At 50.9% G+C, this 15,833-nt stretch overlaps 1 protein-coding gene across 2 annotated transcripts in view; it reads right to left on the bottom strand.

The window, feature by feature from the left end:
* Window positions 1-15,833, bottom strand: part of LOC119954458 (T-cell surface glycoprotein CD3 delta chain-like) — a 92,107-nt gene that overhangs the window by 929 nt on the left and 75,345 nt on the right. For both annotated transcript variants that reach the window (XM_038779679.1, XM_038779678.1), the window contains 4 exons: window positions 15,568-15,588; window positions 12,979-13,146; window positions 7,272-7,403; window positions 2,904-2,956 (listed from right to left, as the gene is read on the bottom strand). In XM_038779679.1, coding sequence (XP_038635607.1) covers window positions 2,904-2,956; window positions 7,272-7,403; window positions 12,979-13,146; window positions 15,568-15,588 — 374 coding nt within the window. The remainder of the gene's footprint in view (window positions 1-2,903; window positions 2,957-7,271; window positions 7,404-12,978; window positions 13,147-15,567; window positions 15,589-15,833) is intronic.

Here is a 15,833-nt window from a genome sequence, read left to right as displayed (position 1 = left end):
TGCCCCATGAGCCTGACCAGCCCCTATCCATTATTAACATCGAACCCCTTCCCCCCTCCCAAAAACCCCCCCTACATTTCCTCTTGAAAATCTCCCAGCCTCTCGCTCGCCTCGTAGGCCCATCGAAACTTGCTAACCAGGCTCCAATGTCCACAGTCCTCCTCTCATCTCACCTCCGTTCACTAGCCAACTTTAGTTAGCTAGCGCAGTGGCTCATCAAAATGCCAATTAACAACATTTCAATTTGTACACCTCAATGTTGCAAAGCTGATTAATCATTTAATCTCTTCTTAATTCTTCAGTCGATTTGCCGTTACTGCCATAAACTTGTCAATAACAGTGGGCGGAATTCTCCGATCCCGCAGCGGGCCGGAGAATCGCCGGGAGGGGGGCGCGAATCCCGCGATGCCGCCCCGACGCTGGGCTGGCGATTCTCCAGCGATTGGAGAATCAGCGCCAATGGAGCCGGTGTGGTTGCCGCAGCGCCGGTTGTTCAACACGGCCTCCCCCCCGGCGATTCTCCGTGCTCAACAGGCTGAATGCCGAGTGGTCCTACCCAGCGGGACCTGGGCGTTTTGGCTGCGGGGTCCGTCCTGGTTAGGGGGAGGGGGATCCGACTCTGGGGTGGCCTCCACAGTAGCCAGTCCCGCGATCGGTGGCTACTGATCGGCGGGCGGGCTAATTCCGGGGGGCGCCTATGTTCCAACGCGCCAGGCCCCTGTCAGGCTCCGCCATGTTGCCCGGGGGCCAGCGCGGAGACAGCAAGTCACGCGCATGTGCGGACCCGCGCCGGCCGGGTTGGGGCACGTATCGGCAGCTGAAGCTCCGTGAAGCGCTGGCCCCTCGTGCTACAAGTGGCCAGATAGCACCGTCACAAAACCCTCCGGTATTTACGACGGCGTCAACATTTAGCCCCATTATCGGAGAATCCCGCCCAGGATTCCAGGAAAATCCAGCCCTTGCTGCCATGGCGATGGGAACAGGTGTCCACTGCTCTTTTTTTCCAATTTTAAAAATAAATTTAGATTACCCAATTATTTTTCCCAATTAAGGGGCAATTTAGCGTGGCCAATCCACCTGCCCTGCACATCTTTGGGTTGGGGGGGCGAAACCCACACAGACACGGGGAGAATGTGCAAACTCCACACGGACAGTGACCCGGGGCTGGGATTGAACCTGGGACCTCAGCGCCGTGAGGCAGCAGTGCTAACCACTGCTCCACCCTGCCACCCCTGGCCTTCACTGCTCTGATGCAGAGTGGAGTGTGTCATTCACTAATCAGATGGTGAATGTCCCTCAGATATTTATAGTGACTTCAGAAATGAAGGGAAATGAAGAAGATTTCCTGTCCTAAAGTCAGAGGGGAGGGGGGATTCTCCGGGACCACCAGCCAGTGATGGGAATGCCGATGACCCGGTGAATCAGGTATCAGGGAAAAAACGGGGTTCACACCGGCCCATTGTGAGTCTCCCAGCATGCCCTGCAAGCCCCATTGAGGTCCCGTCTGCCCCAACGAGATTCATGCCCAGACCCAGTGGGATCACCCAGATAGATCATTAAAGCTGATTTGAATCTAATTATCGGTATTGTCAAGCCTGTTTGTATGCCGAGAAGCATAAAAGATTTGAACTGCATTATTTACATTCAATTTCACAGACAATTGCCTTTTAAAAGCCTTTTGATTGACAGGTCCAGGCAATTTCAAAGGGAGGATTACTGTTGTTTATTTACACATCTCTACAGGGGCTCATGGACTTTGAGGAGCTGCTACTTTGAGTTTTTTTAAAGACGCTGTCTCTTTGTTCCGAAGAGCCTCCTAGAAAGACCAGTTCAGGGCTTGAAAAAGTTAAAGGGCAATGAAATTGACTGTGAAAAAAACACTTTAAAGGTTTCCACCACCTTAAAGGGAATACTTTTACCTTCAACTCACACATCAGTACAAGGTGCCAGGTTGGCATTTCCAAGGGATGTGGCTGAAGGGGGGTGTGGGGGGGGGGGGGGGGGGGGGGGGGATTGGGGAGGATTCGGGAGTGGCCCTTGCCAGAGATTAGGGTGGGGGAGGGCCTTGACAGTAATCCACGTGGGGGAGGGGCTGGAAATGTTTTCTGAGTTTCGGGTGCCCTTTAAAAATGGCGTCCCGATCTCTGAGGAGTGGGGCCTGTCAGAGAGATCGCCCTGCCCCCCCCCCCCCCCCACACACCCCCAGGTCCAGTAAAAACCTCGATCCTTATTAAAAATTGTACTTTGTGCCACATCAGGTTTGCTCCTAATACCGGTTTTCCACCTAATCTTCAACCGGGAGAATCACAGCCAGAGTTTGAAGATTTCTGGGCCTAGATTTGGTGAGCTCTCTGAGATTGGTGAGCAGCCTTCAGATCAAAGTCCTCCACATTTTCTTTAAGCACCATTGTTTCCACAAATAACAGACATCTCAGTTAGTCTCACTTCCACATCTTTGTTGTGAGTTCCAGCAGCAGTTTGGCAGATTATTGTGATCAATACTGAGGGAGAGCTGTATTGGCAAGGAGCTCTCACATGTTCCGGTGAACCTGGGGTTAACCCAAGGAGTTCAGTTGTATAATCCATACAGAAGAGGGGTTTGGGGAGATGGGGATTTTTCTACTTCACCCCAAGTCATTTTTCCCTCACTGCCCTGGAGATCAAACAGAAAAACTTAAAATGTGTGAAATACGGGACAGAGAAAGATCACGGAATGCATCCCCATCTGAGTGAGAAAGTGATGGATATGGTAACCCCTCTGTCCCATTCAGCTCGTAATCTGGACAATAGTTGTATTGCGTTTCCATCATCCTAACACACTCCACCACCAAGCTCAAGCTCACCATTCTTGGCCAAGCTAAGGATTGTTGTGTTCGATGGGTTTGAGTTGAATGGTCACTTACCGAATATATTGCATCAGAAGCATCATTATGCATCAGTGGGTGCCTGTCAGAAGCTGCAGAAGAAATATTCAGAAACTTATTAAATATGAAGAGGCATGGTATCTAGAACCTTCTAAATAAACACAGAATGTACGAGTAATTAAGTTGTTCTCCACCAATTTTTCACTCTCTGTAACATAGAACATAGAACGATACAGCGCAGTACAGGCCCTTCGGCCCACGATGTTGCACCGACATGGAAAAAAAACCGAAAGGCCATCTCACCTACACTATGCCATTATCATCCATATGCTTATCCAATAAACTTTTAAATGCCCTCAATGTTGGCGAGTTCACTACTGTTGCAGGTAGGGCATTCCACGGCCTCACCACTCTTTGCGTAAAAAACCTACCTCTGACCTCTGTCCTATATCTATTACCCCTCAATTTAAGGCTATGTCCCCTCGTGCTAGCCACCTCCATCCGCGGGAGAAGGCTCTCACTGTCCACCCTATCTAACCCTCTGATCATTTTGTATGCCTCTATTAGGTCACCTCTTAACCTTCTTCTCTCTAACGAAAACAACCTCAAGTCCATCAGCCTTTCCTCATAAGATTTTCCCTCCATACCAGGCAACATCCTGGTAAATCTCCTCTGCACCCGTTCCAAAGCTTCCACGTCCTTCCTATAATGAGGCGACCAGAACTGTACGCAATACTCCAAATGCAGCCGTACCAGAGTTTTGTACAGCTGCAACATGACCTCATGGCTCCGGAACTCAATCCCTCTACCAATAAAGGCCAACACACCATAGACCTTCTTCACAACCCTATCAACCTGGATGGCAACTTTCAGGGATCTATGTACATGGACTCCGAGATCCCTCTGCTCATCCACACTACCAAGAATTTTACCATTAGCCAAATATTCCGCATTCCTATTATTCTTTCCAAAGTGAATCACCTCACACTTCTCTACATTAAACTCCATTTGCCACCTCTCAGCCCAGCTCTGCAACTTATCTATGTCCCTCTGTAACCTGCAACATCCTTCCACACTGTCTACAACTCCACCGACTTTAGTGTCGTCGGCAAATTTACTCACCCAACCTTCTGTGCCCTCCTCTAGGTCATTTATAAAAATGACAAACAGCAACGGCCCCAGAACAGATCCTTGTGGTACGCCACTCGTAACTGAACTCCATTCTGAACATTTGCCATCAACCACCACTCTCTGTCTTCTTTCAACGAGCCAATTTCTGATCCACATCTCTAAATCACCCTCAATCCCCAGCCTCCGTATTTTCTGCAATAGCCGACCGTGGGGAACCTTATCAAACGCTTTACTGAAATCCATATACACCACATCAACTGCTCTACCCTCATCTACCTGTTCAGTCACCTTCTCAAAGAACTCGATAAGGTTTGTGAGGCATGACCTACCCTTCACAAAACCATGCTGACTATCCCTAATCATATTATTCCTCTCTAGATGATTATAAATCGTATCTCTTATAATCCTCTCCAAGACTTTACCCACAACAGATGTGAGGCTCACCGGCCTATCGTTACCGGGGTTATCTCTACTCCCCTTCTTGAACAAAGGGACCACATTTGCTACCCTCCAGTCCTCTGGCACTATTCCTGTAGCCAATGATGACATAAAAATCAAAGCCAAAGGCTCAGCAATCTCTTCCCTGGCTTCCCAGAGAATCCTAGGATAAATCCCATCAGGCCCCGGGGACTTATCTATTTTCACCTTGTCCAGAATTGCCAACACTTCTTCCCTACGCACCTCAATGCCATCTATTCTAATAGCCTGGGTCTCAGCATTCTCCTCCACAATATTATCTTTTTCCTGAGTGAATACTGACGAAAATAATTCATTTAGAATCTTGCTTATCTCCTCAGCCTCCACACACAACTTCCCACCACTGTCCTTGACTGGCCCTACTCTTACCCTAGTCATTCTTTTATTCCTGACATACCTATAGAAAGCTTTTGGGTTTTCCTTGATCCTACCTGCCAAAGACTTCTCATGTCCCCTCCTTGCTCGTCTTAGCTCTCTCTTTAGATCCTTCCTCGCTTCCTTGTAACTATCAACTGAAACTTCACGCCTCATCTTCACATAGGCCTCCTTCTTCCTCTTAACAAGAAATTCCACTTCTTTGGTAAACCACGGTTCCCTCGCTCTACCCCTTCCTCCCTGCCTGACTGGTACGTACTTATCAAGAACACGCAATAGCTGTTCCTTGAACAAGCTCCACATATCCAGTGTGCCCAACCCTTGTAGCCTACTTCTCCAACCTACACATCCTAAGTCATGTCTAATGGCATCATAATTGCCCTTCCCCCAGCTATAACTCTTGCCCTGCGGGGTATACTTATCCCTTTCCATCACTAATGTAAAGGTCACCGAATTGTGGTCACTGTCTCCAAAGTGCTCACCTACCTCCAGATCTAACATCTGGCCTGGTTCATTACCCAAAACCAAATCCAATGTGGCCTCGCCTCTTGTTGGTCTGTCAACATATTATGTCAGGAAACCCTCCTGCACACATTGTACACAGAACGACCCATCTAATGTACTCGAACTATATCTTTTCCAGTCAATATTTGGAAAGTTAAAGTCTCCCATAACAACTACCCTGTTACTTTTGCTCTTTTCCAGAATCATCTTCGCCATCCTTTCCTCTACATCCCTAGAACTATTAGGTGGCCTATAGAAAACTCCCAACAGGGTGTCATCTCCTTTCCTGTTTCTAACCTCAGCCCATACTACCTCGGAAGAAGAGTCCCCATCTAGCATCCTTTCTGCCACCGTAATACTGTCCTTGACTAGCAGCGCCACACCTCCCCCTCTTTTGCCCCCTTCTCTGAGCTTACTAAAACACCTAAACCCCGGAACCTGCAACAACCATTCCTGTCCCTGCTCTATCCATGTCTCTGAAATGGCCACAACATCGAAGTCCCAGGTACCAACCCATGCTGCCAGTTCCCCTACCTTATTTCGTATACTCCTGGCATTGAAGTAGAAACACTTCAAACCACCTACCTGAACACTGGCACCCTCCTGCAAAGTCAAACCTTGCAAACTCTGCTGCTCCTGTCTCTCACCATGTTCTATCCCCTATCAACCCCGTGCTCACTCACTTCCACTGTGTCCCAGTTAAACAATGCCTCAATTTAAACATTTTCATCCTTGTTTTCAAATTCCTCCGGACTTCATTCCCTCTCTCGCTCTAACCTCCTCCAGCCCCACAACTCCCCAAGATCACTGCATTCCTCTAATTCTGGCATTTCTGGGTCATCCTGAATCCCACCTGGCTGGCAGCTTTGGTGGTGATTAGCACTGCTGTCTCACCCGCCATGGACCCGGGTTCAATTCCGATCTCTTGGAATCTCTTTCATCCTTCAAGACACTTTTAAAACCTACTTCACTGAGAAAACTTTTGCTCTTCTGGTCAAACAACTGCCAACAAAAGAAATTGCCGTGGCTGGGGGTAGGGGTGGTCTATTGGATAGCTCTGGCAAAGACCCAGTACAGGGATGGCAAACTTCATCGGCATCATTCTCTGAGTATGGCATAACCATGAACATTACCATCCTGAAGGACAAGAGCAGCAGATACCTGGGAACCCCGCTACCTGGAGGTTCCCCTCCAAGTCACTCACCTCCCTGACTTGGAAATATATCCCCGCTCCTTCACTGTCACTGGGGCAAGTTCCATATTCTCCCCTCTCCCTGAGGGAGTGAGTCTCACATTCTCCCCACTCCCTGAGGGAGTGAGTCTCACATTCTCCCCCCATTCCCTGTGGGAGTGAGTCTCACATTCTCCCCACTCCCTGTGGGAGCGAGTTCCACATTCCCCCCACTCCCTGTGGGAGCGAGTTCCACATTCTCCCCACTCCCTGTGGGAGTGAGTCTCACATTCTCCCCACTCCCTGTGGGAGCGAGTTCCACATTCTCCCCACTCCCTGAGGGAGTAAGTCCCACATTTTCCCCACTCTCTGTGGGAGCGAGTTCCACATTCCCCCCACTCCCTGAGGGAGTAAGTCCCACATTCTCCCCTCTCCCTTTGGGAGTAAGTCCCACATTTTCCCCACTCCCTGAGGGAGTGAGTCCCACATTTTCCCCACTCTCTGTGGGATGCGGATTTATTGCTGACTGTTTTCTATTGATGGCCCCGAGTTCTGTTACATTCTGGAAGGAACATAAAATTTCTTTCAGCTCCAATCACATTTTGAATGTGCCTCCATATTCGGATAATTGTCGAGATCGCTTGTGAAAAGGTGCAGTCGGCAGACTAGCTAAACTGGCCCTCGTCAATCAGGGTGTCACGAGGGACAAGCGTTCGAGAAATCGTTGACCAATCATGAATCTCTCGTACCTTGATGACTCCACGATCTGTCCGGTGCTGAGACAGAATAAACAGCAATCGCGATGAAGATGGTGAAGGTGACACTTGCAATGACCATCCCACTTATTCCAGCGATGTCCATCACAACACAATTCTTACACACTGGGATCAGAGAGAGAAACAGAGAGAAAATGAAAACTGTAACACAAGAAAAAAAACCCCAGTCTCCAGTGAGACACAAGCTGTATTTATATTGGACCTTTCACTAAAAGAACCCCAGGACTTGAAGGAGAATTGTAAAATAAAACTCGACAGCAAGTCAGAGCGGCAGACTAAGGGTTGGATTCTCCGATGTGGTGGGAATTCTGCCACCGGTGTGGGAACCGTGGTGTTTTGCGACAGAAAAAATGGTGCAACAGCTGCACCGATTTAGCAACTGTAAATGGGCTAGCAGCATCGTCACGTGGAACGTGAACAATTCCATGGAAAATGGTGCCGGATTTGCCAGGTCCGCGATTGGCGCACATGAGGCTCACAAGCCGCAGCCCCACAAACACTATCCCAGCCAACAAGGTGGCTGGAAGGAGATCTGCTCCACGGTTCAGGGAGGCTGAGCTGGACACCATCCTAGAGGAGAGGCGGATGACCCTGTACCTTGGGCTGGGAGGAAGGCCACCAGGCGCCGCGTTCGCCGTGATGGGCGCAGGTGGCAGAGGCGGTCAGCGGCGGGGGCAACGTTGTCCGGGCTGGGATGCAGTGCCGGAAGAAACTGCACGATCTCCTGAGGGCGGCCAGGGTGAATTGGCAGCTCTGTACCCCGGCACTAACCCCCCCCCCCCCCCCTCCATCCCCCCACCCCCCACACACACACACCCGTAACCCAGCCCCTCCCCTCCGGGGGACGGCCGAACACTCACCCTACCCCACATGCCAGCGCCCAAGGCTGGGCCCCTGGCCACTGAGGCCACTATCGACCCACCCCCTGGGCTGCATGCGCTGGACCGTCTAGCGGTGTCATCGTTGTGTCCCCTCCCCCCAGTGAAGGCCACGCACACAACCGCCGGGAGCGGGAGAAGATCAGGGGAAATACCAGACGTGCGGCCCCTCACCGTGCCCGAGCAGAGGGCAGTGGAGGTGGCCGGCGGCCCATAAGTTGCAGAGATAGGGAGGGTTGTAGGGGCTGGAGGAGGTTACAGAGAAAGGGAGGGTTGTAGGGGTTTGAGTAGGTTACAGAGATAGGGAGGGGTGTAGGGGCTGGTGGAGGTTACAGAGATAGGGAGGGGTGTAGGGGCTGGAGGAGGTTACAGAGATAGGGAGGGTTGTAGGGGCTGGAGGAGGTTACAGAGATTGGGAGGGTTGTAGGGGCTGGAGGAGGTTACAGAGATAGGGAGGGTTGTAGGGGCTGGAGGAGGTTACAGAGATCGGGAGGGTTGTAGGGGCTGGAGGAGGTTACAGAGATAGGGAAGGTTGTAGGGACTGGAGGAGGTTACAGAGATCGGGAGGGTTGTAGGGGCTGGAGGAGGTTACAGAGATAGGGAGGGTTGTAGGGGTTTGTGGAGGTTACAGAGATAGGGAGGGTTGTAGGGGTTTGAGTAGGTTACAGAGATAGGGAGGGTTGTAGGGGTTTGAGTAGGTTACAGAGATGCGGGGGGTTGTAGAGACTGGAGGGGATTACAGAGATGCGGAGAGTTGTAGGGGCTGGAGGAGGTTACAGAGATGCGGAGGGTTGTAGGGGCTGGAGGAGGTTACAGAGATAGGGAGGGTTGTAGGGGTTGGAGGGGATTACAGAGATGCGGAGGGTTGTAGGGGCTGGAGGAGGTTACAGAGATCGGGAGGGTTGTAGGGGCTGGAGGAGGTTACAGAGATAGGGAGGGTTGTAGGGGCTGGAGGAGGTTACAGAGATAGGGAGGGTTGAAGGGGTTTGAGTAGGTTACAGAGATAGGGAGGGTTGAAGGGGTTTGAGTAGGTTACAGAGATGCGGAGGGTTGCAGGGGCTGGAGGAGGTTACAGAGATGCGGAGGGTTGTAGGGGTTGGAGGAGGTTACAGAGATAGGGAGGGTTGTAGGGGTTGGAGGGGATTACAGAGATAGGGAGGGTTGTAGGGGCTGGAGGAGATTACACAGATGCGGAGGGTTGTAGGGGCTGGAGGAGGTTACAGAGATAGGGAGGGTTGTAGGGGCTGGAGGAGGTTACAGAGATCGGGAGGGTTGTAGGGGCTGGAGGAGGTTACAGAGATAGGGAGGGTTGTAGGGGTTTGAGGAGGTTACAGCGATAAGGAGGGTTGTAGGAGTTTGAGGTACAGAGATAGGGAGGGTTGTAGGGGCTGGAGGAGGTTACAGAGATAGGGAGGGTTGTAGGGGCTGGAGGAGGTTACAGAGATGCGGAGGGTTGTAGGGGCTGGAGGAGATTACAGAGATAGGGAGGTTTGTAGGGGCTGGAGGAGATTACAGAGATGCGGAGGGTTGTAGGGGCTGGAGGAGGTTACAGAGACGGGAGGGTTGTAGGGGCTGGAGGAGGTTACAGAGATAGGGAGGGTTGTAGGGGCTGGAGGAGGTTACAGAGATAGGGAGGGTTGTAGGGGTTTGAGGAGGTTACAGCGATAAGGAGGGTTGTAGGAGTTTGAGGTACAGAGATAGGAGGGTTGTAGGGGCTGGAGGAGGTTACAGAGATAGGGAGGGTTGTAGGGGTTTGAGGAGGTTACAGCGATAAGGAGGGTTGTAGGAGTTTGAGGTACAGAGATAGGGAGGGTTGTAGGGCCTTTGAGGAGGTTACAGAGATAGGGAGGGTTGTAGCGGGTTCAGGAGATTACAGCAATTGGGAGGGTTGTAGGACATTACAGAGATAGGGAGAGTTGTCGGAGTTTGAGGAAGTTCCAGAGATAGGTAAGGTTTAGGGTCTTGAGAAGGTTACAGAGATTGGGGGGGGGGGGGGGGGGGGTTGTAGGAGTTTGAGGAAGTTCGAGAGATAGGGAGGGTTTTAGAGTTTGAGGAGGTTACAGAGATAGGAAGGGTTGTAGTGGTTTGAGTAGGTTACAGAGGTAGGGTGGGTTGTAGGAGTTTGAGGAGGTTAGAGAGATAGGGAGGGTTGTAGGTATTAGAGGAGGTTGCAGAGATAGGGAAGTTTGTCGGGGTTTGAGGAGGTTACAGAGATAGGGAAGGTTGTAGTGGGTTGAGGAGGTTACAGAGATAGGAAGGGTTGTAGGGGTTTGAGAAGTTTACATAAATAGGGAGGGTTGTAGTGGGTTGAGGTGGTTACAGAGATAGGGAGGGTTGTAGGACATTACAGAGATAGGGAGGGTTGTAGGAAGCTACAGAGCTAGGGAGGTTTGTAGTGGTTTGATGAAGTTACAGAGATAGGGAGGGTTGTAGTAGTTTGAGGAAATTACAGAGATAGGGAGAGTTGTCGGGATTTGAGTAGGTGACAGAGATAGGAAGAGTTCTAGGGGTTTGAGGAGGTTACAGAGATAGGGAGGGTTGTAAGGGTTTGTGGAGGTTACAGAGATAGGGAGGGTTGTAAGGGTTTGTGGAGGTTACAGAGATAGGGAGGGTTGTAAGGGTTTGTGGAGGTTATAGAGATAGGGAGGGTTGTAAGGGTTTGTGGAGGTTACAGAGATAGGGAGGGTTGTAGGGTTTTGTGGAGGTTACAGAGATAGGGAGGGTTGTAGGGTTTTGTGGAGGTTACAGAGATAGGGAGGGTTGTAGGGTTTTGTGGAGGTTACAGAGATAGGGAGGGTTGTAGGGGTTTGTGGAGGTTACAGAGATAGGGAGGGCTGTAGTGGTTTGAGGAGGTTACAGAGATAGGGGAGGTTGCAGATAGTGAGGGTTGTAGTGGGTGGAGGAGGTTCTGCATTGTGAGGGTTTAGGGGCTGGAGGAGGTTGCAGGTAGTGAGGGTTGTCTGGGTGGAGAAGGTTCCAGATAGTGAGGGTTGCAGCGGCTGGAGGAGGTTCAAGATAGTGAGGGTTGTAGAGGCTGGAGGAGGTTCAAGATAGTGAGGGTTGTAGGGGCTGGAGGAGGTTGGTGATAGTGAGGGTTGTAGGGACTGGAGGAGGTTGCAGAAAGTGAGGGTTGTAGGGGCTGGAGGGGGTTGCAGATAGTGAGGGTTGTAGGGGCTGGAGGAGGGTCAAGATAGTGAGGATTGTAGGGGCTGGAGGAGGTTCCAGATAGTGAGGGTTGTAGGGACTGGAGGAGGTTCAAGATAGTGAGCATTGTAGGGGCTGGAGGAGGTTGCAGATAGTGAGGGTTGTAGGTGCTGGAGGAGGTTCCAGATAGTGAGGGTTGTAGGGACTGGAGGAGGTTCCAGATAGTGAGGGTTGTAGGGACTGGAGGAGGTTGCAGATAGTGAGGGTTGTAGGTGCTGGAGGAGAGTCCAGATAGTGAGGGTTGTCTGGGCTGGAGGAGGTTGCAGATAGTGAGGGTTGCCTGGGCTGGAGGAGGTTCCAGATAGTGAGTGTTGTCTGGGCTGGAGGAGGTTGGAGATAGTGAGGATTGTAGGGGCTGGAGGAGGTTGCAGATAGTGAGGGGTGTAGCGGCTGGAGGAGTTTCAAGATAGTGAGGGTTGTAAGGGCTGGTGGAGGGTCTAGATAGTGAGGGTTGTCTGGGCTGGAGGAGGTTGGAGATAGTGAGGGTTGTAGGGGCTGGAAGAGGTTCCAGATAGTGAGGGTTGTAGCGGCTGGAGGAGTTTCAAGATAGTGAGGGTTGTAAGGGCTGGAGGAGGGTCCAGATAGTGAGGGTTGTAGGGGCTGGAGGAGGTTCCAGATAGTGAGGGTTGTCTGGGCCGGAGGAGGTTCAGGATAGCGAGGGTTGTGTGGTGATCTGCATCACTGTAGATACACAAGGGGTTAATGTAAGGACACGTAGACTAGCTAGACACTAGAGGGAGCACCAGAGACATGACACACAGACACTCAACCAATAGGTCAGTAAGATAGGACACGACCAATGGGCATTCATGATACACACAGAGGTGACACTAGCACAGGAGGGCATTACACCGACCCATATATAAAGGACACAGCACACATGGTCTTCCTCTTTCCAGTGGAGACACTCAGTGAGTACAGACACAGGGTTGATTCAATATCACACCCGCCACGTGGATTGTAGCAGACTGGTTCGTCAGTCTGAGTAGCTATAGAAGGATTATCAGTAGAGGTGAATCCGAATCGGAGAATTGTAAATAGTTTAATAAACGTGTTCAAGTTATCTCCACGTCTGAACCTTCCTTTGTCAGAGTGAACATCAAGGAAGCAGCTTATGCTATGCCAAGAGCATAACAAGGCAGGTTGGAGGGGATGTCAAATGCTTTGTGGTGTCTCCAATGTTGTGAGGTGGTTTATTGAGGTTAAAATGTGTTTGAGGCTGTGAGGTGGAGTGGGACCCCTTTGATAGATTTCGCCAAGGGCAGCACAGTCCTGATTGGCTGAAGATCTCTTCCTGTTCTGAAAGACGGGTTGTTAGTATAGTGACAGTGGTCAAGAAATGGAAGTTCTTTCTTGTTGTGAGGAATCTGACAGATGTTTTGTGGGATCAGGAAGCTTTCTAAACGCAGGGAGATCCTACCCTGAGCCGCCTCCCATGGTGACCCCACCAAACAATCCCGAATGATGGAGACTCTTTCCTGAGTCTGATGTGAACCGGGAGCCTCCGGGGCAAGGAGGAATCCTCCAGGAGGTCCTGGGAATAGAATGTGATTAACTTCAATGGACCCACCCACAAATTAAACAGCAAGAAAACTTACAGTTTAAATGCAGGAATCCTTTGTCTGCAACCGATTCCCCTTTCTCACAGTGCACTGTTCCTGAGAATGGGTCAGTTACTGTTTGTGATTTACTCGCATGTCCATTAATGACAATATCCTCGTCTGCATCACATTTGACGACAATGTTTCCTCTCACATCCTTAAATTCTGAAAAATATCAGATAGATCATCTCAGTGATGTGTTTGTAACTCTCTGGTTGGAATTTTATGGACACTCTGTGATCCATGGAGGGTCCCAGGGTATGAATGACCCACCCTCAGAGTGGGGTCACTGTGTCTTCCCCTTTTCACTTCCGGCCCTGGAAGTCAGACTTTAACTATTGTGGAAAAAATGTTGCGCCTCTCTCCTCTCTCGCTGAGTTTGTCTCTCTTTCGCTGTGCTTCTCTCGGTCTCTCCATCTCTCTCTCTCTCTACCTTCCTCTTTGTCTTTCTCAGTCTCTCATTTACCTGTCTTTCTCTATATCTCTGTCTGTTTTTCTCTCTATATCTATCCCCGGGCATGATTTAACCAAATTATTTTGAAGTATCATTTTGGGTGGGTTTGGTGGGGTGTTACCGCCGGCTTTTTGGGTGAGTCCCACACCGGTTTTCACCCACACCAGCAACACCAGCAACGTGGATCATGATCGGTTGGCGAATCGGGCGTCTGAACTGACCGCATGCTCTAGCCCCCCTGCTGGCGCGCAATCGGGGTTCTCACCCACGCCCCAGTGGGCGAATGTAAATGGATACAAATGAGTCCTAGTGATCCATTTATATCCACTTATTGGGCCCAGCACCTGAGTCTCTGGGTCCTCGCGATCCTCCGCTCCTCTGGGCCAGGAGTCACATGGGCGGAATTCACTACAGGTATCACCCAACGTGAACGTGACGTGGTGGACATCACGGTAGGCCGGGGGGGTAACCCCTAGTCCATCCGAGGGCCACCCTCCCCCACCACACTGCATGACCAGTCCACCCTTCCCCTCCCAGACCCCCTACCCCACCGCCCCCCCCCCCCGTGACCCTCTAAAATGAGATACCCCCAGGGATTGCCTAAATAGGGAGACCTCCACATTAAAGAGAGTTAAGTGCATTCCAATCACAGCTCTTCATACTTGAATGATTTTGAAGTGCTTAGCTGGAAATTGACAGCACTTAACTCCCTTTGATGTGGTTGATGTTTGTAAACATTGTGGTAACAGCACTTGGAGCACAGAGGAATGAAGCAAGGCTCACAGCTGTCAATCACAGCCCACTAGGAGAAAGGAATGAATGGCTTTGTAGCTAAAGGATCGGAGGAGTTTAAACGCAGGTTACAGCTGTTCACTTTCCAGAAATGGACACATGGGGCGGGATTCTCCATTGGCTGCTGCCAAAATCACGAAATGTGATTGGACAGAGAATAGGTTCTGACGCCAAAATTGAGGCGGGTGCTGATTTGATGCCAAATTGCAATTCTCCATCACCATGACAGTGGCGTCAATGCGTTCTGGAACACACGTAGAGTAAACACCGTTTGCGTGTCATTAACGTGCCCGACTCGGTATTCTCCGGGGCCTCCACGATGCTCCGCTTCCGATGGGTTGAGTTCCCGACGGCGAGGTTCAGTTCTGTTTTTAACATTGGCGATTGGCCAGAGAATCAACCTTTCTGAAGAAATCGGGGCAGCGCCACTTTCGTGATGCACTGTCCCCTCCAAAGTGGCGACTATAGGAGTACACCATGCGCCGTGTCGACGACCTCAGGACGCTGCCTGAGGCCCTCCCCCTGAGGCCCTCCCCCTGACCGGTCGGGTTCCCAACAGCTTCGGTCACGTTTGCTATCACTTGTCAGGAACTCGGCGTGGTGGCTGCGGACTCAATCCAGAGCCACCACAGTCGGGGGAGGGCTGATCCGCGGGCAGGAGGGACTTTGGCAGGGACTGGGGTCGCGAGCCGGCCAAGGGGGGGGGCACTATTTTGCAGGCTGGATCCGTGGGCAGCCGCTGCCATGTTGCATGGCCTGGCCACAGACCCAGCAATTCTCCGGGCTGTATCAGCACCTAGAGCTGGGTGCTCGATGCTGCCTTCCTGCTATCCCCCAGCCAAACCGAGGATCGGTGGCTGTTTTGCGCTGCTCGTCTGGTCGTAAAAGGCCATCGGTCCCACACCGGTATCAGGACATAGCCTGAGAATCAGAGAATCCAAACCTTTTCCTTTCACAGGGAACCATAGAATCACAGAATTCTAACATTGCAGCAGGAGGCCATTCTGCCCATCAAGTCTGCACTGATCCTCTGAAAGAGCCCCTCCCCCACCCTATCCCCATAACTCCATCGAACCTGTGTATTTTTGGACTGTGGGAGGAAACCGGAGCACCCGGAGGAAACCCACGCACACACGGGGAGAACGTGCAGACTCCGCACAGACAGTCATCAGTGGAATTGAACCAGGGTCCCTGGCTCTGAAGGGCATCAGCGCTAACCACTGTGCCACCCACTGTGCCGTTGTGACTCTCACCATACCACTGTGCTGCCCACTGTGTCACTGCCACCCATGTTGCTGAGAAAAAGCTGTGATCTGTTATTCTAGAACATTAGAACTCACCGATTTTTGCAGAAACAGGTTCTGGGGGGAAAAGGAGAAAGCAGTTAACCGAGATTTTAGGATTGAGCATCTGGTTCTCATTAACAACAACTGGATTCATTTCTCTCTACGCTTAACCTCATTCACTCTGCCAGACCTGAAATCTGTGGCAGCTCTAAGCTACTAAGCATCTTGAACCACTTACACAACAATATCGTACATTTATATGGCACCTTTAACGAGTAAACATTTCATGATGCTGCATCAGAGGAATATCAATGAAAATC

Source organism: Scyliorhinus canicula, chromosome 19 (genome assembly GCF_902713615.1).
Source record: "Scyliorhinus canicula chromosome 19, sScyCan1.1, whole genome shotgun sequence".
NCBI lineage: Eukaryota > Metazoa > Chordata > Chondrichthyes > Carcharhiniformes > Scyliorhinidae > Scyliorhinus > Scyliorhinus canicula.
The sequence above is the reverse complement of the archived record's forward strand: the minus strand, read 5'-3'. Positions and strand labels throughout refer to the sequence as shown.